This window comes from Mirounga leonina, unplaced genomic scaffold (genome assembly GCF_011800145.1).
Source record: "Mirounga leonina isolate KUSES-001 unplaced genomic scaffold, KU_Mleo_1.0 Mir_200, whole genome shotgun sequence".
NCBI lineage: Eukaryota > Metazoa > Chordata > Mammalia > Carnivora > Phocidae > Mirounga > Mirounga leonina.
The window spans coordinates 860035-885133 of NW_023270503.1; the positions used below are offsets into that span (position 1 = coordinate 860035).

The window sequence follows — 25099 nt, forward strand, 5'->3', positions numbered from 1 at the left end:
GATGGGCAACTGGTGAGCCTGGGGGGTGGGAGGAGGACACCTGCACAGCTCGGCCCAAAGGGAATGAAGAGGGTGCAGAGGACAAGCTCCTCAGATGGGCAACTGGTGAGCCTGGGGGGTGGGAGGAGGACACCTGCACAGCTCGGCCCAAAGGGAATGAAGAGGATGCAGAGGACAAGCTCCTCAGACTCCATTTTCTTCCCTGGCATCTGGAGATTTATACACCTGCCTGACCTACCCCTGAGGGTTTGGAGGGCATCAGTGAGTCATGGAGAGCTGAGTACCAAAGGAACAATGTAGGAACAAGACTTCCTGCCCATCCCCACAGCGGGAACCCCAGGCCCCCATTACCTTCTCCTGGAAAAGAGATCTGAGAGGGACTGCCCTCAGACTCGCACAAAAGGGGATGGAGTAGACTGAGCAAGGGTCGCCTCCCAGCTGACCAGACCACCGCAGGCCTGGTGGGGATCCAGAGACGAATATGACAGTTCAGGTCAAGGTCAGAACAAGCCCAAGCATTGTCACCTTCAACGAAATGCCCTGCACACTCACTGTGAGCTGGGAGAGAATCAGGAGGGTCAACCCCAACCCCTTCACTTCACAAGGCCCAGAAAGGTGGTTGTCTCAGGTCATTCCCAGGGGGTTAGCCCACCCCCGTGCTTGCCATCAGGGCCCTTCTGCCCGCCCCACACCGCCTCCCCAAGAAGTCATCCTCACTCCACTGAAAAGCCCACATGACACATTTGAGCTCGTCACATGCTGAGCCATATGGTTTCTTCTGCTCAGTTAAGGCCCCCTGTAGACAGCAGGCTCTTTTTAAGGGGTGAGGACTGTGGCCTCGGTTTGACCCCACAGAGCCCAGCGCAATGCTGGGCACACACAGTCGGCCCTCTCTAAATGCCCTACTGATCCATCTGGGCATGAAAACCAGATCATAAAAAATGTGGACCTGGAAACAATCCACAGCATTCCCAGGGAGACAGCCCCAAACCCCTCTCCCAGCCCACCCTGCATCATCCACAGTGTGAGTTCTGGCTGGAACTGGGCTCTCATTCAGCCCATCTGCTTAGCATCTCTTTGGTTGCTTTTTCTCAGTTTCATGTTAGGGGAAAAAAAAAAAAAATTCCCCTGAACAACACAAACAGCAAAGGGGCGGGGGAGGGGAAGCAAAGACCAGTTGCCTCAGGTGCTCAGTGGGGGGCAGGAGCCTGGGTTAAGGAGGTTCTTGGGGGGCTGCAGGCTCCCTCTGCTCCAGCAGTCCCTTCCTGGCGGGAGAAGCAACCAGAAGAAGGGCTGTCCTGGCTGTGAGGGAATGGGATGAGAGGAGCACTTTACCAAAACTGGCTGGGTGTGAGAACTGAACTTACTATACTGACCATAGGGCGAACACAACTATCTTCAGGAGGATCTTAGGTGAGTCCAATTTCCCATCCAATTTATCTATAAAAGAAATTAATCATCCTTCCCTGACATTCTGTGACTCCCAAGCTAATCCACCCAAGGTGGAGGCCTGCGAGCCCTGCCCCAAGCCTGCACTGCAGAGGGAACCAGGTGAGCCCTGCCCCCACTGCCCAGATGCTGGGGGTAGGGAGGGGACAGTGCTGCAGAACCACCAAAGCCAGAGACCCTGGAGAGAGGCCAGCTTTCACCCTGGATATCTCAGACATCACTGTGCAATAATAACCTGGGGAGCTCGAGAGATCAGCAAAGCAGAGACCTGATCCCACCCTGGAGCCCAACATCACGAGTGGGAGCCCAGGTCCACGCAGGTAGAGACCCCACCTACGACTGATGAGGAAAGAGGGAGTTTCCGTCCGAATCTTAAAGAATACATGGCTAGGGGCTTTAGAAAAGTATTACCTGGAGATAGAGGGTCTGCCAGGACATGGGATGCAAGCAAAACCAGAGAAGTAGAAGATCAAGCACAGGCTTCTCTGACCTGCATGTCCCAGACAGTCCACACACCATAAACATCCACCAGGACCCACCCAAGCCACAGACTAGGAGGGTCACTGCCCACAAGGAGCTCGGTGCTGGGCAGTGAGAGGTGACCGGCAACAGAACCTGGTAAATGCAGTCAGAAAAGGGATGCTCCCTCTGTGATGAGCAGGCTGGCAGGAGGATTGTGGTTTTAACCATATGAGTCGGTTTGCTTTGCCAAAGGACAAAAAATATGCTAGCCACAGACAGCCTCCTAACCACAGCCATGGCTAAGTCTTTGCCACCGAATAAGCCCAAACAACAGCCATAAAGAGACCCCTAAGTCCAGGTACACCCACACATACACACTGACCCCCAACACCGGCCACAGAAGGGTCCCAATCCCAGTGTGAGCCTTCAGGGTGACCCCTCATATCTTCCTCTGAGTCCTCAGCTCTGACCTTGGCCTTGGGGCTTTGGACAGGAAAGCCACCCAATAGGTTGCTGCTCTACTCTGAACCTGCCCAGAGTTCCAGTCAGGCCAGCCTTACCCCCGACAGCCCGCTGGGCCCTGTGCCGGCGAGAACAGAGTAGACTCCGGTACCCAGTAGACGGTCATAAATAATGGTTTGAAAGAATCCCTGTGTTAACTAACAATCTCTTACTTATGCTGCAGATTCCTGACCAGCATCCCTCCCTCCTGCATCCATGTACCGTCCTGGCTCCCTCCTTTCAACATTTCCACTCACTCCTCAGCCCACCCCCATCTGCTGCCCCCTCCTTCCTCCCCAGAACGGTTACCAGGCCGCGGCGCACTCCCCACCATACTTGGCCCCTCTCCCGCAGCTGACACGGCTGCCCAGTCTCCCTTCGAGAAACGCTCCTCCTACTCAGTCTCCAGCCTCCCCCACATCAGCCTCTGCCCCCCAGGGAGCCCCTCAGGGCGCCACCCCAGGAATCTCTCCTCTTCTCGCTCCACCCTCTCCTGGAGCACTCACTGCCCCTGGCCCAGCCCTCCACCCCAAGCTTTAATGCCCACCTCTAGAAGAATGGCTCCATTACTACCTCCAGTGTGTACCCTCTTCTGAGTCTGGCCCCCAAATACTCAGCAGCTCACTGACACCCCCATTTGTGTCTCAAGCACGTGCAACACAGAACTTAGAACTTCAGCCCTCATCCTCCCTTGGGGTCCCCCGTCTCAGAGAACAGCTGTACCATTTACCAGTGGTTCCAAACCCAGGGCCACTCTTGCCTCCTACCTCTCCCCAAATCCTCCTATCTCATCAGTCTACCTCCTAGGAAATCAGAGCTCTGACCACTTCCAAACAAGCCCACAGACCCCTCAGAGTCGGGCCACCATCGTCCCCTCCCCACCCCTGCACCGGACTCCCTAGGTGACCTCCCAACCCCTCCTCCACTTTTCCACTCTGCGCCTCCCACAAACTCTCCACCCAAGAGCCAGGGTGAGTTTTTCCAAAAGTCCCATCATTTGGCTACTGCTCTGACTAAAATCTTCAAAGACAACAATGCCCTTAGGTAGGATAAAGCCCAAAATCTTTAACAAAACTTCTGAGGGTGTAGGTGGAAGGGATGGGCAGAGTGGGTGCAGGGGACCGGGAGGCAGGGGCTTCCGGTTCTGGAATGACTAAGGCACGGGGTAAAAGGCACAGCACAGGGAATAGAGTCGGTGATACTGTAATAGGTGTACTGTGACAGATGGCAGCTATACTCGGGGTGAGCACAGCAGAACGTACAGACGTTGTCCTTGTCCAATCACTATGTTGTACACCGGAAACTAATGCAACATTGTGTCAACTATACTTCCACCTTAAAAAAATGTTCTCAGATTAAATTTTTTAAAAAGTAAAGAATAAGGGGCGCCTGGGTGGCTCAGTCGTTAAGCGTCTGCCTCCTCTCTCCTGCTCCAGGGGCTCACGGAGCCTGCAGCACTATGTCTGCGTACCCATCCTGAGATTCCGCCCTCCTAAGGAGCTCCCAAATGATGCAGGCCCTGCTGGTCCCTCAGCCTCCCTCTGAGTAGCAATCATCTAGAACACTCTCCTCCACCCTGACTGCACCTTTGCCAACAAGGTCCTACTCAACTGCCAGGGCTCAGCTTCCACATCATTTCCTAAGAAGTCCTGCCTGATGCTCTCCAAGGTTAGGTTCGATGCCCACACACACCCCCTTTATATTGTCCCTGAGCTATGCTGTGATTCTCCTTTGGAACGTTCATCACACCTAACTGTCCATCCTTCATCTTCAAGTTAGTTTTTCAGCTTTCACCCCCGGCCCCCCCAGCTAGATGACAAGCTCCAGGACGGCGGGGACCGTGACTCCGTGTTCACTCAGCACCGGGCCTGGCACAGGGCCAGCACTTGTGGTGGAAAGCTGTTTGTGCCTGCCCTGCATCCATCTCCCCATCTTCTTCTCCTAATGACACCTCAATGTTCCTTTGAGGAACCACCCCTCTCCCACTCTCGGTTCTTTGGGCTTAGATAAGCGGGCCTGAGACCAGGTCTGGCCAGTCAGAGCCCCCACCAATCTGGCCACAATGATTGTTGCAGAACGAGGCAGGTGACCCAAGCCAGGCCCTCAAGCTTCCCCCCTGGAACTTTCGTCAGAAGTACTGGGGGAAGATACTCTTCTTTCCACTGAAGTTACTAACAGGTGGGAGCTACTGTCACCATCTTGCCACCACAGAGACAGAGCTCGACAAAGAATGAAACCAACACAGAAGAGAGATGGGAAGAGACAGATCTCATAGATGTAGCCATGCCTAGAGTCTACACTTGCCATCACAAAGCAATAAATTCTGTTCTATGCTTCAGCCAAAGGGAGTTATGTTTCCGTCACTTGTAACCAAGAGTCCTGACGAATACAACATTCAAGCAAGTACTGGGTGTTGAATGAAATCACTGAGCATGTGGGTAAGGGAAGCCTGCCAAGAGAGCTCAGTGACTCCTCCTAGGAGACTTCCAGGGTTCTCCCTGCAAACTCCCACCACCCATGAGCACAGTGACAAGCATCCCACATCCAATTTTGCAGACCGAGGGGCTGAAACGCAGAATGGTAACATGCTTCTCAGCATTACCCTCTGCAAACAAACCACCCAGCGCCTGGCTCAGGTGCCTGCACTGGGATTAGGCTGATGGAGGTGCTCTGCCTTTCAATGCCCCTGGATACCCCATTAGGAGGAAAGCAGGCTGTCCACAGTCAGCCCTGTGCCCCACCAACTCCTGGACTCCTCAGGCTCTGGCTGTCATTCTATGATATTCCCCCTCGATGCCACCACACAGCTCTCTGCATGGTGGGCATTCAATATGGGATGATAACGGGAAGGTGGCTTTTACCTACTTCCTTTGACGGGGATCATTTTCCAACAGATCAGATGAGGGGAGTGGGGGTACAACAGAGAGCAAGAGGAGAGAGATGTGTAATTATTTCCCTGTGAGTCATCACCTAGCAAAGCCCCAGGACAGAGATGGAGGGTGGCCTAGATGTCCCCTCAGATGACTCAGGAAGCTAGTCCTCACCCGGCACACTGTGAAAGGGAGGGAGGGAAGGAGCATCATGCATTGCTGCCTAGGCAGGAATACTGGCTGAGCCAAAGTCCTCCCTGAGAGCCAGCTCAGGCCTGTGACCATCCTGTCAGGGGGCACTGATATCTGAAGGGAGCCGGGCATGGTGCGGGGAGGGTGCAGTTGCCTCAGCTCCTTCCCAGGAATGAGCAGGCTGGGCCCAGGGTTCTGGGAGGTGGTCTCGCAGGAAGGACACTTGTGAATGAAGTGCTAATAGGAAAGATTTACTGACCCCCAGAAGCTCCAGAGCAAGTCTCCCACAGGGATTGGGGTGACAGGGCCAGCCCAGGGGGGCCAGAGGCAGGTAGAGCAGAATGCAAGTGCCACCCAAGTCCCAGGAGGGTGCCGCCCACAGGACCCGCCTTCCCCAGCCCCGGCACCAGGCAGCCCTCCTGGGAAGTAGCCCCTTAAAAACAAAAACAAAAACAAAAAAAAAAGACACCAGGCCGCAATCCCTTCTCCGCCTTTTGGCTAAGACCAAGTGAAGACAGCAGGCTACGCTCTTGAGTGTCCTCACTCCCTCCTGCCTGGGCCCCTTGTGCCCGACCCCACAGCCCCCCAAGGCCTCATTCAGCCTCTGACACCCCCAAGTCTCAGTCACACTGTCCTCCTACACCGGTGAGCTCAGGTAGACACTGCCTCCTGGGGTGTCGGGGCGCTCTGTGGCACCCACTGGGCCAAAAGGACAGCCACTGCCCCGCCACTGCCCAACTCTAGGCCTCTTACCTTCATAGTGGGAGGTGCGGTGAGAGGGGGGGACAGCGGCCGGTCTGGGAAGGTCACGTCCGGGCTGTTGGCCAGCTCCTGCTTCCTGTGAAGAGGCCACAGAATACGGGAGAGGTCAGAGGTCAGTGAGAGCCTGCCGAGCCGTCGCCTCTCCCCGCCTACAGGAGTGGGCACGGGGACCTGCTCTAACACACACCGCGCGAGACCAGGCTGCACCGCACTCTCTGCTGGGGTGTTCTAAACTTTGTTTTGTTTCGTTTTAAAACCTAGCACAGTCCAGGGGCACCTGGGGGGCTCAGTTGTTAAGCATCTGCCTTTGGCTCAGGTCATGATCTCAGGGTCCTGGGATCGAGCCCCGCATCAGGCTCCCTGCTCAGCGGGAAGCCTGCTTCTCCCTCTCCCACTCCCCCTGCTTGTGTTCCCTCTCTCGCTGTCTCTCTCTGTCAAATAAATAAATAAAATCTTTAAAAAAAAAAAAAAACAACCTAGCACAGTCCAGTGTAGTTAGAAAATACCTTTTATTTTTTTTAAGATTTTATTTATTCATTTGAGAGAGAGAAAGAGAGAGTGAATGAGAGAGAGAGAGAACACGAGCAGGGTGAGGGGGGCAGAGTCAGAAGCAGGCTCCCCGCTGAGCAGGGAGCCCAATGTGGACCTCGATCCCAGGACCCCAGGATTGTGACCTGAGCCAAAGACAAACGCTTAACTGACTGAGCCACCCAGGCACCCCTGTTTCATTTTTTGTTTATTTATTTGAGAGAGAGAGAGAGTGTGCGCAAGCAGAGGCAGGGGCAGAGGGAGAGGGAGAGAGAGAATCTCAAGCAGACTCCCCGCTGAGTGCAGAGCCAGACCTGGGGCTCCATCTCACAACCCTGAGATCATGACCTGAGCCAAAATCAAGAGTCGGACACTTAACCGACTGAGCCCCCTGGGGCTATTCCACATGCGGTTCCTGTACCAGCCACATCAGCATCACCTGGGAACTCGTGAGAAATGCAAATGCTCAGGTGCACACCAGAGTCTCAGCCGTGGGGCCTAGGAATCTGGGTTTACAATCCCTCCAGCTGGTTCTTTTTTTTTTTTTTTTTTTAAGATTTTTATTTTATTATTTATTTGACAGAGAGAGACACAGCGAGAGAGGGAACACAAGCAGGGGGAGTGGGAGAGGGAGAAGCAGGCTTCCCGCGGAGCAGGGAGCCCGATGCGGGGCTCGATCCCAGGACTCTGGGATCATGACCTGAGCCGAAGGCAGACGCTTAACGACTGAGCCACCCAGGCGCCCCATCTCCAGCGGGTTCTGATGCACAGTGCAGTCTGAGAACCGCGCTCTGAAGACAGAGGACCCACAACACCCACAGGCCTCAGGGGCACGGACAAATGTTGAAAGGCATCAAAATAAGCATACCGTTTTACTGCAGTGACACAGTGGAAAATAATTAGGCCCTGAAACTGTAGCAGTTACCATTCATCTTCAAGCATTTTCATTTGTCAAAATTATAGAGGTTACTAAAATACAGCTATACATTCAGTAGATGTATTTTGAAATACATTTGAATTCAGGACCAAAAAAAAGAGAGACAGAACAAGAATATAAACGTTTGTGAGTCATCCTTCCTGGGTCCCCTTTGCCCCTGTGAACACGAACACACACACACACACACACACACACACACACACACCACCACCCCAACCCCCCCGCGGCCAGAGAGCTGACCCTGGGAGGATGGGGCTGCCTGCTGTGTAAGCTGCAGGTAGAACTTATTTTAGTCCATGTGGGCTAGGACCATGGAGAAGCAGCTCAACAGAGTTGTGTCACCATGACAACACGACAGCAACAAGTTCACTGCTCTCACATTCTCCCCACTTTCCATCTGGCCCTCGCTGGTGACCAGGCGGTGCTAGCTTGCAGTCCGATCCCCGGGCAGGATGCTGGCAGTGAGATAAGCCTTTGGAGCAATGGTTACGCAACAGGGCCAGCTGGGCAGAACTTGGGGGAACCCCAGACAAGGGCTTCTGGTGTCCTGGACATGCCCTGGCTGTCTCCTGAGACAGCGTGGAGCGGCGAGGGCAACGGTATCAAGAGCCCGAGACCTGGCTGAGCCGCCAAGGCTCCCAACTTTGCAACTGCTTCCTTCTCCAAGGCCCCACCCTGAAGCAGCCGAGTCAGTCTGACACCTGGGTCCTATTTCAATGTCCAAAGGACCCCCACTGCCACCTCAAGAGAATGCTTCTGTACTTTCTAGCCCACATCTTGCCAACAGGGAGGACAACCCCAACCCCAGACCTCCTTCATGAGAGAAGCCCACCCTCCCTACAGAGCCTCACCCTCTGCCTTTCCACAAGAAGCCCTTTTGCCCTGAGAGCCAGACACCACCCCAGCCTGGCTCCCCGTAGCCCACAGGGCAGCCCAACCTGAAAGAAACCAGACCAGGTGCTGTGGGGCCCTGTGTACCCTGGCAGGACCCCTGCCTACCCCTGCCGCGGGCCATGCCTTATTGTCCTCTAGGCAACCAGGTAAGGAGGCTGCGTGAACATCTGGCTTCGAAGAGGATCCATATGACCCCCATTAACCTCAACCTGCCAATCCCCCTTTCTGATCCTCCATCTGTCTTTTTCTTCATGTCCTCCTGGACCTAGCTCTCATTCAGGGTGGGGAAGAGGGGGGTGCCCCCCTCCGGGTCCAGACTATAACTGGCACAAGAACCAGCAGGGCCACGAATCGTGCAGATGTGCACACACTCACGTGCAAAGGAATGAATGAGGCTCCTTCTACCTCTTAGTCAAGAGCCACCACCTCCCCTTCCACTGATGGCCTTGGGCCAGTGCGGGGTCCAGCCCAGCTGTTCTGGCCCTCTCCTGCCTGTGGACCCCATGGAGCTGGATCCCGGCACAGGCTCGCCCCCTCCGGCCACTCGGCCCTCTCCCAAGCAGCTACTGCTCCCCGTCAACGGGCTAGTCCCTGAGAGCCATGATAAGGGAAAGGGAGGAGCGGAAGGATGAGCAGGGATGGGGGCACCACCTTCAGGTCCCCTGAGATGAGGATGGACGAGGACAGCTCCCCTCGGAGGCTGGGAGCCAAGGAGAAAGAAGCATGCAGGCAGAGGACAGGAGGCAAGCCCCTTGCCCCAAGTCTACAGGATGAGGCTGTGGCACACTTGCCTGACCGCAGTCCCAATTTGTAGGCACACGAATCCTAGAGGAGGGCAATGTTGGCAGATTTTTACTATCACTGGTGTAGGGACGCTCATACACAGAGTCACGCGGTCTGCTTCTCGCCATAAGGTGCAAGACGTCCACGCCCATGGGACCACAGCAGATGCGACTACTACCCAAGGCCCCTGAGTCTCCGGCAAAAGGACCCCGCACCCAACCCCTCCTAGGCTGAGCCCCGCTTCCCTGCACCAGCCTGTTTTCCCTGGATGCCGGCATAAGCTCCTGGGACCAGTCACCAGGGAGTGGTGAGGACAATTCGGTGGGGGCACAAGGTGTCTTCCAGCCAGAAGGCTTTCCGGAATGGTGTCTGGAGCCTGGAAGGTGCTGGAGCAGGAATGAGCACCAGTGGCTAGCGGCTTCGTGCTTGTTCTGGGGCTCTGTCCAAGACTCCGGACGGGGTGCCAGGGTGGACAGAAGGCAAGACTGCTGTCCTCAAAAAGAGCAGGACTCAGAGTACACACAGGCCCTTGGTCACAGACCTAACCCGCCTTGGTACCGATGGCTTTGAAGGGCACCTGTGGGAGGGGACAGGACACACTGCTCCGTCCCCATCCTCAACTCCTAGAAGCCAAAGGTACCTAATGAAGCGCCAACTGCCTATTATGAATCGTGTCCCCGAAAAAAGACAGTTGAAGTCCTAACCTCCAGTACCCATGAATATGTCCTTACTAGGAAATGTAATCAAGTTAAGAGGTCATTAAGGTGGGCCCTTAATTCAATTTGACTGGCGTCTTTGTCATCGGAGGACCAAAAACAGACAACGGAATCCCCCGCTTGCGCCTCACCACCCCTGCCATGGTCAGCGGGGCTCAAGCTCGTCCTGCCCCCGCCCTCACAACCTTCGTGTGCGGAGCCACCTTCCCGGGGACAGCCAGGCCCAGCCCGGCCACCAGCTGGTGCGAAGACAGAGTAAGAACTTGGGTGCTCAGTGCCCTTCCAGCCCTTTCTCAAGCAAACAAATCACACACGAGTAGGTGAAAGTGACATGATTATACCAAGAAGTAACCTTGAATCTGCTCTCATTTATTATAAGCGAAAGGTAAATTATTAGCAGAGGTGGTATCCTTACTATTATTTGTAACAACTTTCTTGTGACCCACAGTGATCTTGACATTGTCACGGCACAGAGTCTGAAACTGCCTCTCCAACCAGGCCAGCCAAATGCTCACACACAGCTCCAACGACGTGGGGTCCCAGACCCACACAGGGACCCACAGGATGAGGGAAAAATGGGAATGGAGAGAAGGCAGAAGAGGGAGGAGGAAGAGCATACACTCTGCTCAAAGAGAAAGGTGATAAGCGTGGACACAAATGGGCAGGTCAGCGGCCTCCTCCAGCCTCTGGAGGTCGTGGGGGTGCTACCCACTCAGCATCCCTCTGTCCCGGAACCACCTAACACTGAGGTTCTCTGCTCTGGGATTCCTTCCCAGGAAACATGGGCAAACCTGGGGCAGCTGGGAGAGGGTCTAGCTGGCTTTAGCCAAATGCAGATCTCGAGAGGAAATGATCAAGGAGCCTGTGGAGGAAGGTGAGAAAGCCAGGGGATGGTTCACCCAGATGGGACTGTTCACCCCCCCCAGGCGAGGGCCCCCTACTTACAGCACCCAGGCCTTCTAGCTCCTTCTGTCCAACCTCAGATTTCCCTGCCCTAGACCATCTGAGGTCATCTCCTCCCCACTTCTATGAAAGTGCCCTACGCTAGGGATCAAGAGACTCCCAGGTTCCAGTCTGGATCTACCTGCTACCCCACTGTGTGCCCTCGGGTAAGTCACCTCCCCTCTCTGGGTCCCACTTCCTTCATCTGCAAAGATGGGGGCGATGATGTTCTGAGGAATTAAATGTCATCGCTGTGAAATAAAACATAAAGTCCTATACAAATATAGACCATTAGGGGCACCTGGGTGGCTCAGTCGTTAAGCGTCTGCCTTCAGCTCAGGTCATGATCCCAGGGTCCTGGGATCGAGCCCCGCATCGGGCTCCCTGCTCCGCGGGAAGCCTGCTTCTCCCTCTCCCACTCCCCCTGCTTGTGTTCCCTCTCTCGCTGTGTCTCTCTCTGTCAAATAAATAAATAAAATTTAAAACAAAAACAAAAACAAAAACAAATATAGACCATTATTATTATTATCATCTTTATTGTTACTATAACTCCTAAAACGGTGATCTGATCTCCAAGTGGAGAGAGAGAAGCAAGGAAGGGTCCAGGACTGTTTAATGTCTTTGAAAACATTTCTGGCATTTCAAAAAAACACCAATTCTAGCCCCAGGGATCCACTTTCAGGATCATAATGATCGGTTAATAATCAACAACAGGAAAAATACCCACCTACCAGCAGACGGCTCTGGGGCCAGGTTTAAGCCCTCCTTCTGGCAGAGAGTTCTCCCAAACCTACAAACTCCCTGTGCATCTCTCACTCCTCTGGGACCCCAGCCACCCAGCCATATCTAGCTCTGCTTTCTCCTGCTTTCCAAAGAGCCAAGCTAGAAGAATGCAGACAGCTGGCCACTGTAAAGAGCTTCCCAGGAAGGGGCGCCTGGGTGGCTCAGTTGGTTAGGCGACTGCCTTCAGCTCAGGTCATGATCCTGGAGTCCCGGGATCGAGTCCCGCATCGGGCTCCCTGCTCGGCAGGGAGTCTGCTTCTCCCTCTGACCCTCCCCCCTCTCATGTGCTTGCTCTCTCTCATTCTCTCTCTCTCAAATAAATAAATAAAATCTTTAAAAAAAAAAAAAAAAAGAGCTTCCCAGGAAAACTGAACCAAAAGGAACGAGACATACCATTCACAGCAACCGAAGGCGGAAATAACCAAGTGTCCATCAAGCGATGAACAGAAAAACAGAATGTGGCCTAGCCGCAGGATGGAATAGTATTCGACCATAAAAAGGAACAAAGTACTGATTCAGGCTACAGTGTGGATGAACCTCGAAAACATGCTACAGGAAAGAAGCCAGACACAAAAGGCCACATACGGTGTCATTTTATTTACAGGAAAGGTCCAGAACAGGCAAATCCAGAGACAGAAAGTAGATCAGTGGTTGCCAGGGCCTGGTGGGGAGTGGGGAGGAGCAGGGAGTGACTGTTAATGGGTTCGGGGTTTCTTCCTGAGGGGATAAAAACGTTCTGGAACTACATAGGTGATGGAGGCACAACTGTGTAAATATACTAAACAGCACTGAATTACACACTTTAAAGGGTGAATTTTACGGTGTGCAAATTATAATTCAGCTTTTTAAAAGGAGTAAGAGAGAAGGGGCTGAATGGGCTCTATTTCTGTCATTTCTGCTGCCTACTTTCTGCCCTGGCTGCCTTTTGGTGCCCCCAGGGCCCCGGGCTGCGTGCAAGCTCTGGCTTTGTGGCAAGACTTCAGACACAAACAAGGGCTCCCTCATACTCACACCTGTTGAAAGCAAGGCCTTCACTCTGGAAAACAGTATGGAGGTTCCTCAAAAAGTTGAAAATAGAGCTACCATATGATCCAGCAATTGCACGACTGGGTATCCAAAGTAGGGATCCGAAAGGGTACGTGCACCCTGATGTTTATAGCAGCAATGTCCACAATAGCCAAACTGTGGAAAGAGCCAAGATGTCCATCGACAGATGAATGGATAAAGAAGATGTGGTAAATATATACAATGAATATTATGCAGCCATCAAAAGGAATGAGATCTTGCCATTTGCAACGACGTGGATGGAACTGGAGGGTGTTATGCTGAGCAAAATAAGTCAATCAGAGAAAGACATGTATCATATCACCTCACTGATATGAGGAATTCTTAATCTCAGGAAACAAACTGAGGGTTGCTGGAGTGAGGGGTGGGGTGGGAGGGATGGGATGACTGGGTGATAGACACTGGGGAGGGTATGTGCTCTGGTAAGCGCTGTGAATTGTGCAAGACTGTTGAATCTCAGATCAGTACCTCTGAAACAAATAATGCAATATAGGTTAAGAAAAAAAAAAAGAAGAAGAAGAAGAAGGTAGCAGGAGGGGAAGAATGAAGAGGGGGAAATCGGAGGGGTAGACGAACCATGAGAGATGATGGACTCTGAAAAACAAACTGAGGGTTCTAGAGGGGAGGGGGGTGGGAGGATGGGTTAGCCTGGTAATGGGTATTGAGGAGGGCACATTCTGCATGGAGCACTGGGTGTTATGCACAAACAATGAATCATGGAACACTACATCTAAAACTAATGATAAGAATAAAAAAAAAATTAAAAAAAAGAAAGCAAGGCCTTCTGTCTCCACTCCCAGCACTCAGAAGTACCTGCACTGTCATTTATTTGGAGAGATCGTCTGAGTTCTAACGTTTCATATTTCCCCAACTTATATAATTAGACCATAAACAATAGAAATAACATAAAAAGCTTCACGAGAAATCATCATAAGAAGCAGACACGCTGAGAAGAAAGGGGAATTAGAAGCCAGGACTAGCTCTAGGCCTGACGAGCTGAACCTCAAAACCTCTCTGCTTTCTCGTCTGCAGAATGGGCAGGTTAACTCCCAACACCTGTTCCCTGAACAGGACTCAGAAAACTGTATTCAACTCCTCAGTGACTAGTGTCTTAGACAGCTTTTATGGTGGCAGACAATTATGTAGTGCTTGGGCAAGGCGGGCCAGGGGGAGGGATGAGCGGGGTGCAGACTGACGGTCCATGCCCAGAGGAGTCTGCCTTGCCGTCTACAGAGACCCCAGGCCCTGTGGCACAATCACATAGCCCCCATCCTAGCAGCCAGCGTGCTGGGGCATCCCTGGGATTGGAAACATATTCGAGAAGTTCTGTCCAGGCTTGGCAGGACAGCCTGGCAGCAGGCTGGATGGAGTAGAGGGCCAGGCAAATGGGCAGCACGTACTGTGGATCAAAGGCATTCGCTTTATGGTTCAATAGGCCTGGATTTGAATTCTAGCCCTACCCCAATTAGCTATGTGACCCTGGCCGGGTCACGTCATCTCCATGCCCCTCAGCTTCCTCATCTGTAAAATGGTATAATTACAGCCCTCTCACCAGTGGGCTGAATAAGGCCAATGAGGCACTTAGCACAGGGCCTGGTTCCAGAAGACCTGGTCACCACCGCTGCTGTTTCCAAGGCTGCCGTCAAAGGCGGGAAGGAGTGGGCATGGAGGAGGGGGGCCGAGGCAGAAAGCCAGTCAGAGGGCGGAGGGAGGCAGGAGCAGCTGCAGATGGGGGAACTCAGTTGCCCATACACTCTGGACCCTAAGCCTGGGAGGCAGGGACAGGAGAGCCCAGCCACCGTGTGAGCCACTGGGTCCTCGGCACATGCTCATGGACTGACTGCAAGCCCCAAAAGGACAGACACAGAGGTGAGGGGGTTAATGTCCGTCCTGTGCTGGGGCGGACGTGGAAGGGGAGAAGAACATGGCCCAGCGGAGTTGGCAGGGTAGCAGAGGGACAGAAGGGGGCACAGGATTTGGGAATGAGAGGCTCCAGGAGGTGGAGGGAGTGAGTCCCAATGCCCCCCTTGAAGAGCCTCTCAGGAAGGAGCAAGTACTGCTCACCCGGCAGCATCTGGCAGGCTTGACTTTGGTGTCGTGTCCCATCCCTGTGCACACTGCTGGTTCCTGGGGATTTGGAACCCAATTCTGGACCGTTGATGACTCCAAACTCCGCAGGAATGCAAAATGGCCGCCCCCACCCCCACCACGCCCACTCAATCCTGGGGTGCGTGGACACAGACCCCCAGCAGCTCTGGGAGAAACCATGAGAAGCCATTCAACAACCTAATCACACACACAAGGACACCAAGGCCCGGAGAGGCCAGGGGAGATGCCCAAATCCACAGTCAGCCTGTCTCCTGGTCTCCAGAGAGTGCAGTTCCCCAATCACCGCAGCCTGAGTGTGCGAAAAGTGAGCGGGCCGCATCTCAGGGAGAACCGGTCAAGAAGTACAGCTGATCCATGCACACACGTTTATAAAGCATGAGTGCTGGGGCGCCTGGCTGGTTCAGTCAGTAAAGCACGTGACTCCTGATCTCAGGGCTATGAGTTCAAGCCCCAAGTTGGGCATAGAGCTTATTTTAAAAAAGGGGGGGCCCTGAGTGTCAGGGGTCCACAGGGCCTATGGGTCCCCCATAAGGAATGAATCGACAGCAGAAGCCAGGGCTGCACAGGAGGTAAACAGGCTACACCCTGGGCAATGGGACGGGGCTACCTGTGGGACCAAGGGGAGGTCTGGGCGATACTTCGTGTCTGTAGCTTTCAAGAACTTACGGGCTTCTCCCTGGGTGTGTTGGGCGAGGATCCTGAGTCCCTAAACTGGGCCAGGGTAGGAGAAAGGGCAGGCACAAAGAGGAAAAACACAGGAGGGTCACCAGCCCTGGAGACCCAGCCGCGGCCACTGGTGTGGGACACCCGAGCCTCCTCTATCACATCTCAGAGCCGATGGTCCAACCTACACACACAGGCACATCTACACACTCCTGGGAAAAGCTTTACCGAACAGACAACTTTTAGAACTGACTGAGGCCGCACGGCTCCCATATGAGTAAGAGCAGACCCTGAGGGGTTTGGTGTGGGCCTGAGAATCACAGAGTCCAGAAATCTGAGCGTTGGGCTTCAACTCCCCAGACCCCCCACTCCAATCCCACTGCGGTTTCCCATCACAATGAGAAAGCCAGCTCCACCTGTCCTGCGTGCCCAGGAGAGGCAGAGAAGAGAGGACACCAGCCAGCACCTTCTCATGTCCCTGCAGCTTGAGTTCTTGGAGATCCAGGTGCGCTGTGTGTTAGTTACCAAGGGCAGTGACTTCGGGACTATTTACAAGCACCTGAGAAGACAATCCAGGCAGGAGAAGTGAAAATGCAGACACCGTCCTGAAGGCACAGCACACCCACGTGAAAGACCCTCTTGCCAAATACCAACTGTGGATTATACAGAATAAAGTGCCATGGGACACAGGGAAGGGAAGGCCAGGTCTCCCTGGGAGATGGGCTCAGGTATCACAGAAGAGGTAACAGCTGAGCTAGACCTTGAGCGAGACCTTGAAGGCAAGGCTAGCACCTACCCAGGAACGGCAAAGAAGCAGAGGCACGGAGGAGTGAAAGCAAAGAGCACCGAGTCAGACCATCCTGTGTCATCAATGCGGAGGAAACACTTCCCTGGCACTTAGCAGGCCCTCGAAAAGGAAAAGTGAAAGCCCACAGCCCCCAGGCTTACCATGGACGGGGGCTGTTGGAGGCCTGGCCCATTTAAGACTCACGACAACCCTTTGCAGCAAATATTATTAACCCCGTTTTACAGAAGGGGAAACTGAGACTCCGAGAGGTGGGGTGACTTGCCCCAGTTCCCACAGCTGGAGGGCAGCAGAGCAGAGGTTGGCCCCGGGCAGTCCAGCTCCACAGTGCATTGACGGTGGGAAAGAACTGGGGCTCACTCGAGAGGCGCATCCACATCACGCCTGCCCAGCATCGGGTGCACACATCACTGTTGGCACGGCAGGTGCTCGCGGGGCTCTTTCCTCAATGGCTAGTTACCGGTCCTTTACAGGTGCCCTCTATTGACGGCAGGCTATTCTGAGTCTCCTTTTACGGGGGTGACACAGCACCGCCTTCTAAAATGAGTTCGTTCAGGACGCCTGGGGTGCTCAGTCGTTAAGCATCTGCCTTCAGCTCAGGTCGTGATCCCAGGGTCCAGGGATCGAGCCCTGCATCGGGCTCCCTGCTCCACGGGGAGCCTGCTTCTCCCTCTGCCTGCTACTCTGCCTACTTATGCTCTCTGCCAAATAAATAAATAAAATCTTAAAAATAAATAAATAAATAAAATGAGTTCGTTCAAGGGGTGCCTGGGTGGCTCAGTCGGTTAAGCATCCGACTCTTGGTTTGGGCTCAGGTTGTGATCTCAGGGTGGTGGGATCGAGCACCGAGTCAGGCTCCGCACTCAGCAGGAAGTCTGCTTGAGATTCTCTCTCCCTCTCCCTCCGCCCCTCCCCCCTCAAATAAAATAAATAAAATCTTATAAAAATAAAATGAGTTCATTTAATTAAGCAGTTAAGAGAAACTATTAAAGGGCTACCACAGGGGAGCCCAGACATGACAGAAACAGTGACAGAGGTCTGTGGACGGGAGCGCAGTCTGGGAAACAGGCACCAAGCCATCTGAAGTCTATCTCATGGGCAATGGGGAGCGGCAGTTCCAAGGCAGGGCTCTGCTGCAGGGCAGGAGGCAGAGGGAGGACGGGCGCCCCCTGCATTTACGGCCACAGAAACAGAACCAGGGGGTCATAAGGTATCTCAGAGACAAAACTAAGATCACTTCATGATAAGAGGAGGAGAAGCTAAAAGGCTGGTTTCAGAAAACCAAGGAATGGGTGCTTCGACCACGACACAGACCAAGGAGGGGGAGAACTAGTTTTGCAGGAGGCAGACGATCATTCTGGACACACCGCAAGTCATGGGGCCCGGGGAAACCCAGATGGGTTCAGAAAAGTACCAAAGCCTTAGCAGAGAGAGACAGGAGTAAGGGCAAGGGAGGTGCAGGTGCGTGCGTCATCCAGCCTGAGCGCACTGCATCACCTGGAAACTGCCGAGTGAGCAGCTTCCCTCACGTGGTCGGCCACTCAGCCTGGCACTGCCTGGCCTCAGCAGAAGGAGCAACACCATGGTCAGAGCAAAGACGGCCAGCTCCCAAGGTCATGGCCTCAGACAGCTTCAGACCCAAAATCACAAAGCCATGGAGCCACAAAAGCACAGAATATCAGCATTTTCCCAGCCTGTTAGTATTTCTTGACCCAGATAGCAAGTACATGGGTGCTTGCTGCCTAATTCAATTTGGATGTATGGCACGTATCACAGTAAAAAATAATTTTTAAATAGTTCTCTCTCTCACTTCCTTTAGGGGAGATAGATATAAATACAGAAATGGATACGGACATAGAGGGAGAGACAGACATCATCTTCAGCCTGTTGAGACTTCCCATGATGAACACAGCAGACTCATTATCTGAATTTATTTTGCTTCTTCTGAAGCCCCTTAAAATAATAGTTTTTTGGATTTTTTTAAAGTGTGAACCGACAAGAGCAAATGTAATAGAAGAGGAAAATTCAGCCTACAAGAGATCACTGGTGCCTGGAAGTTGGGCTGGGGATGGATGACCCTGGGGGAGTGTTTGATACTTGAAACACGGAGCACTTCCAACCCATCACTTCCTCGACAGCCAGATAACCTCCCCAACACCCACCACTATAAGAAACTGAACAACTGACCAGCGATCCCTGAGAAAAGGCATCCGGGCTCCTCCAGTGAAAGGGAAGCTTGCTACCCAATCATCACCCTGCATGGAAGCTCCCAGGTGGCACACCAGCCCAAGCACCACAGCTCCCAACCCACTTCCTAGTGCCCCACTCTTGGCTACAGAAACACAGCCAAGGGTAGCCAGACATTTGAGGAAAGCCTCCAACATACGGGAAAGATCTCAAAATAATCAAGAGGAACCTGAAGGTAACAGACAAAGCAAGGAACCAATGGAGACCTCCACAATATACTATAAAGTAATAACCTTCTGAGAGATAAGACAAGATTTTGTATCCATGACACAAGGAGAGAATGCTATAAAAAATGGAATGATCAGGAAAGAAAGAGATCTTAGAAAATAAAAATATGATGGGACGACTTTGAGGAAGTTGAGGAAGTCTCCCAAAAAGTAGAACAAAAAGACAAAGATGTGGAAAATGAAAAAGAAAAGACAAAAACACCAGAGGATCCAATACCTGCCCCAAAACAGTTCCAAGAAGAAGTAGCAGAGAAGAAAGACAGGAGATGTGGTAGCTAGTCTCCGAAGCTGGCTTCCCGACAAGCGTTTCTCTTGGTATTGATGCCCCTGTACCCCCCCTTGCCTTGAATCTGGCTGGCCCTGTGACTCAATTTGGACCAAAAGAATGGAACAGAAATAACATTACTTAACTTCCAAGCCTGAGTCACCAGAACCCTCGAAGGTTCCACCTCGATCTCTAGGAACATTTACTCCAGGGAAAACAGCCAGCATGTAAGAAGTCCAGCTCTGCTGAGACTACTGTCCTATGGCCAGCCACATGGAGACTGATGCAGATACCAGCCAGCTTCCAGATGTTCCAGACATCCATCCCAGACCATCTGAGTGAAGAAACCATCTTGGACATTTCAGCCTCAGCAGATGCAACAAGAGAAGGACCTAGGGGGCGCCTGGGTGGCTCAGTTGGTTAAGCGACTGCCTTCAGCTCAGGTCATGATCCTGGAGTCCCTGGATTGAGTCCCGCATCGGGCTCCCTGCTCAGCGAGGAGCCTGCTTCTCCCTCTGACCCTCCCCCCTCTCATGTACTCTCTCTCATTCTCACTCTCTCAAATAAATAAATAAATTTAAAAAAAAAAAAAAAAAAGAGAAGGACCTAGGAACCAAGCCAGAACCAAGGCCCCCCACATGTATGACCCCAGCTGAGCATCCCAGCCATCTCCAGCCATATGAGCCATCCAGGATGAGGTCTCAGACCCTGCGAAGTAGAGAAGAGCCACCCATCTCCAATGTGCCCTACCTGAAATCCTAACCCACAGAATTTGCACATAATAAAATGGTTGGCATTTTAACATAACAGGAGCAGTAGGGGATAGAGGGCTCTGGAAGTGACGTCTCCTGATGAAAAGAATGGAACTGACAGGATATCTAATAGGTGCAAACTCTTGGTAGAAAAAAAACTATTCAAGGAATTTTGACAAATAAAAATGCTAAAACAGAAAAATAAAGATAAGTACATAGAAAACTATGCTAATTGGGGGAACATGAGTTAATTATTAACTCCAGGAAAAATAAAAGCTTATTCAAGAAAGGAAGCAGGGGCGCCGGGGTGGCTCAATCAGTTAAACGTCCAACTCTTGATTTTAGCTCAGGTCATGATCTCAGGGTCATGAGGGCCCGTGCTGGGCATGGAGCCTGCTTGAGATTCTCTCTCTCTTTCTGCCTCCCTCTCTTAGGAAAAAAAAAAGGAAACATAATTATAGTGCCCTCCTTGGCTCAACAAGTGATTCTTACACAGTCATGACAAGGAAACCTTGACTATTGAATTGAACCCCAAAAAATGATGCTAATGTAAGGATACACTGCTACCTAAGTGGTCCCAAGTCTTGGCAGAATTCCTAGTAAATCGTCAGAGAGAAGGAGCCCCACCTCCTCATGGCGAGCACAGGTGTGTGTTAAACCATCCATGCTAAGAAACTACCCGTCTGCTGGCATTGGGGTCACCCCAGCTGTCACAGAGTGAATCACCCTCCCTAGTCAGCCGTCACTCCGCTCCACTCCCCACTCTGCCTTTTAAGTCTTGACTCTTCTGAATATGTTATTAGTAACATGTCAGTTAGAGAGTTTCATCATTTGTTCACATTATGGAGTCTCAGTGGAGACTGACCATAGAATGTCAGGGTAAATATATATGGTCTTTTTAATTAATAATGTTATTACCAATCTCTGAAAGCTTCATTCACTAGAAAGACAAATGCTTGGAACCATTTTCCAATACCGAGACAGAGCATGTGGCCCATCCTCATTCTTGCCCTTTCTTGTTTGTGACCGTGGTACATGATTGGGAGATGAACGTCCAGGGAAATGAGGTCCACCTGCAGCCAAGCAACCAAGCATAGCTGACTTGGCCCCGAGGGACCGGGGCTGCAATCTCACCTTACCAACAACATGCTCCAACCCAACCTACAGAACCCAATGCCGATGAACCAAACCAGTGATATCAGACCTCTTGCCTCCTCCTAGGATCAGCTTCTTTCTTAGCGACATTAGGAAAAGAAGGATAGGATAACTGTGCATGCCTCCAGGGATACACTGCAAAATACCTGGGCAGTATTCTACAGCTGGAAGGTTCAGAAAAAGGACTTGACTACCTGCAGCACCACTGGATAACCAAGATCTCCAAGTGATGAGTAGAAACTCACTCTCCTAGCCAGGCCCACCTCCTGACTCAGTGAGAACAGAGGGCCTTGATGAGCCACCCCTGCCCAGGCCCCTTCCCTGGTCTCTAGCATACACATGGCAACCCCCTGCACAGTGACTGGCACTAAATGAACTGAACAATGAATAAACAAATGAGGAGCTCACAGACCCTCAGAGCTGGAGGGCTAACTTAGAGCAGCATGGGACAGGCCAATGTTCCCTCCACTGCAATTTGGTCTCTTCACCCTTGTGGCTTTGACGGACCTCAACTCCCTGCTCCAGCATCAGAGGCCGACCGAGTTAACCCATTCCCCACTAGTTTGATCCAAGCTCGTGTCATTGCCTTGACCTTGGATAACTCCTCTGGACATGGATGGTAGACATAATAAAAGTATCCTTCGGCATCATCCTCATCTTCATCGTAATAGCAGCTAATATTTATTTAGTACAATGCAAAGCTCTTGACATGCATCATTTAATCTTTTCTACAACCCTATGAGGTAGGTACAGAATTATGTTCCCGTTTTACAAATAAAGAAACTGAGGCTCAGAGAAGTTAGGTGACTTGTGAAAGGTCCTAGAGCGATTAAGTGGCAAAGCTAGGAGTCTAAGGGACCCTGGGTGGCAAATTCTAAATGGCCCCCCACCACGGCAGCCCTGGTGTCTGGGAGCTCTGGCAGCTCAGGCAGTAGGATCAGCCATTAAAATCTCTGCTGGGAAAAAGGTAGTTCCAGATCCTTGAAGGCTGTCTGCTAGACCAACCAGATTCCAAAAGCTGTGCTGCTTGGGAAAAGAGCCTGATGTGAGTTATTTTGTTTTTTTGGTTTTTTAAAAGAAAGTTATTTTTCATTTGCTAAATCCCTACAGAAGTATCTTTTAAATACAAATAACCTATCCTGGATTGTTTCAAAGGACATCACCGAGTGAGGGACCGTCGTCATTCTACTTCTGAATTTTACATTTTTATTATAATTATCAATACATATTCATGGGGGGGAATTCAAAGAATCCAGAGGCATCTAATGAAGTGTACTGGGTGTGGGGAAGGGTCTGCCACATCTGCTTCCTGCAACCCATCAAACAAGGGCACTCGAGGCCTCAGGGAGCAGACCCAGCACCTGCCACAGGGAATCGGGGCTGAGAAAGGCTGCTATCCCAGCCCTCCTGCTGCCCTGGTCACTTAGTGACAAGATGATGCATCAACGTCAATAACGCTGGAAGGGTCTGTACACAAAAATGGCATTATTCTCCCCAGGAGGCATGAAGTTGGCCTCGACAGGCAGCTGGGGCCACCGAAAATTAAGGGTCCCTGCCCAGGGCCTCCGTGGTCCCCTCCCAGATCTACTCACTGCCCCAGCTGGCCAGACCAGTGAAAGGAAGTCAGCCCCAAAGATCATCCAGTGAATGAGCACTGCTGAAGCCTCCAGACTCGGATGCAGGGGACACACAGCCTCCTGCTAGAGGAGCAGGTCACAGCTTCAAGACTCGTTGGGGCACCTGGGCCCTTGCTGGCTGGCCTCCGCAGCACCTGGCACCTGTGGTCACTCCGTAACTACTCGCTGAGTGAACTGAAGAGCGTGAGGGCCATGTTGGGTCAGTGCCCTGCGAGAAAACATGACGAGAACCTTCCAGCCAGATCCTCCGTGAAATGTGTCTAGTTGCGGGCCAGGCAGTGCGTGCCCTGAGGGCAGGAGCTGTGTCAGCCATCTCTGAACAGCCCACGGGGCCCAGGGCCACGCCCCTTCACTGTAGGCCTGCAAACACTGTTAATACTAAGACTTTGCCTCATATAACAATTGGCACTGAGGACGTTTCTTATCACCTTCTCTGCCAAGCACAATTCTGTGAAGATGATCGGGACAAGGAGGGATGTTTGCATCTTCTACACCTGTGAGTCGGCTGACGCTCGGGCCACACAGCTAGTTCCTGGAGGGACCAGAACTCAAACGCAAGCATTCTGATGGCACAGTCTGTGGCCCAAGCCATCCTGTTTCTGCAGGGAGTGAACGAGCAGGCAAACGAAGCAAAGAATGAAAGCAAAGACAGGGAGCGGCAGCCCCTCTGCCCCCTGCCACCTCTCCCTTCCCGCAGCAAAGCCTGGGACTCGCCGACCGTCGTCTTCCCAGCTCAGTCAGGGTCCCACCATGTGAGCAGGGTGCAAACTCCAAGCTTCTGAGGACAACACCCTGTGCTCCTTACGTACCCCCCCACGCCTCCAACAGTGCTGAACAATAAGTTACTGTCTGGCCGAGCAAAGGACACGGGCCATATGCTTGTTAGGGTAGCACCTGGTGTTGCTGCAAGGTTCACCTGGGTCTGCTTAAGCCAGGAACACACAACAAGCCATTGGGCGGAGGTGGCCCCCGGCAAATCCTCCCTCAGGGCCCCATGCTTTTCCTGGAGAGACGAGAGCAGGCAGAGGAGCCGGCAGTCCACACAGACCAGGGGTGACTGCGGTAGCCCATTTGCCACTGCTCAAAGACTAGCTCAGGTCTCCAGTCCCCTGCCTGTCCTTTTGGGGTCCCTCTCTGGACCAGAAGGTGAGCAAATGGCCACCCACCCATCTATCTGGGTCAGAGCCTCTGAGGCCTGGCTAACAAGGCCCCAGGCTGCATGGCAGTGGCCTGGGATTCTCCGCCAAAAGCCCCAGGCTGCACAGAGCTGACTAATGCCCAAAGCGCAAAAGCCAGCTCCCAAGGGAGGCAGCAGCTTTATCCAGCTCGGAGCTGCAGATGGAAGAGATGAATGAGATTTTTTTTAAGTGTGTTTGTTTTACAGATTTACAGAACAGGGATGGGAGGGAGGGGCAAGGGAACCGGGCAGAGGATGAAAAGGGAGAAAAGAGAAAAAAGGGTGGACAGAGGAGAAAGAGAGAAAATGGAAGCTTTTGCAAGCTTTTCAATCAAAAGACACCTCCCTACCCATCTAGGCCAAAATCCATCAGTTAAAAGGCCACATAGCTGGAGAAGCCCCAGCAGGTTGGGGGGCACCCAGAGCCAGGGCCTGTGGCAGGAACATCCACAAGCACCACAAGAAGGCCTGGGCCAAGTCTTTCTGGGTCCTCCCGAGCCCTCTGAGCTCTCCCTGGGTGTCCCTGGAGGAGGAGTTTCAGGTGGTGTGACCGGTACACAGGAAGTGCCCCAGAAAAGGCTCGGTGTCCTCAGAGCTGCCAGTCCAGCCCTCGACTGCCCTCAGAGGCTCAGACCCTCCCCAGAAGGGCCATTCTCTCCAGCTCCCCGCCCCTCCCCCCACATGGTCTCCTGAGGCAGGAGACCCTGAAATGAAGAGAGGATGGAGGTGGTCCAGAGCAGGGGGCTCTGTAACCCCGCACCTCCCTCAGAAGAGGGGTTGTCGAGACCTCTCTTCACCCCTCCCCTCCGAGACCAAGGACACTATCAGGGAGCAGTCATGGGAAAAGCCCCCGGTAAGAGCCAAAGAGCTTCAAAGGCCCCACTTCTCCCCTTCGGGAATCTGGTGCTCAGTGAGTACTTATAAAGCACCCACTCTGTGCCAGCCTCCAGGGATATGATGTGACTACGTCATGCTTGAACCCCCTCTTGCCCACCCAAGGCCTCCAATGCATCACCAAGTCCTCACCACCTCCCAAATCGGTTCTATTTCCTCCACCCCACTGTCTCCCTGTCACCTCTCAATCTCTCACCTGGACAACGGCACCCCCATCCGAACCCATCTCCGCCCACTGCACCCTCCATCTATTCTCCAGGGCGCAGACACAGGGATCTTTCTAA

General features: G+C 52.7%; 1 protein-coding gene across 2 annotated transcripts in view; it reads right to left on the reverse strand.

The window, feature by feature from the left end:
• The window catches only part of RAP1GAP2 (RAP1 GTPase activating protein 2), a 228474-nt gene that overhangs the window by 103023 nt on the left and 100352 nt on the right, over positions 1-25099 (reverse strand). For both annotated transcript variants that reach the window (XM_035027528.1, XM_035027529.1), the window contains one exon: positions 6228-6312. In XM_035027528.1, the coding sequence (XP_034883419.1) occupies positions 6228-6312 (85 nt within the window). The remainder of the gene's footprint in view (positions 1-6227; positions 6313-25099) is intronic.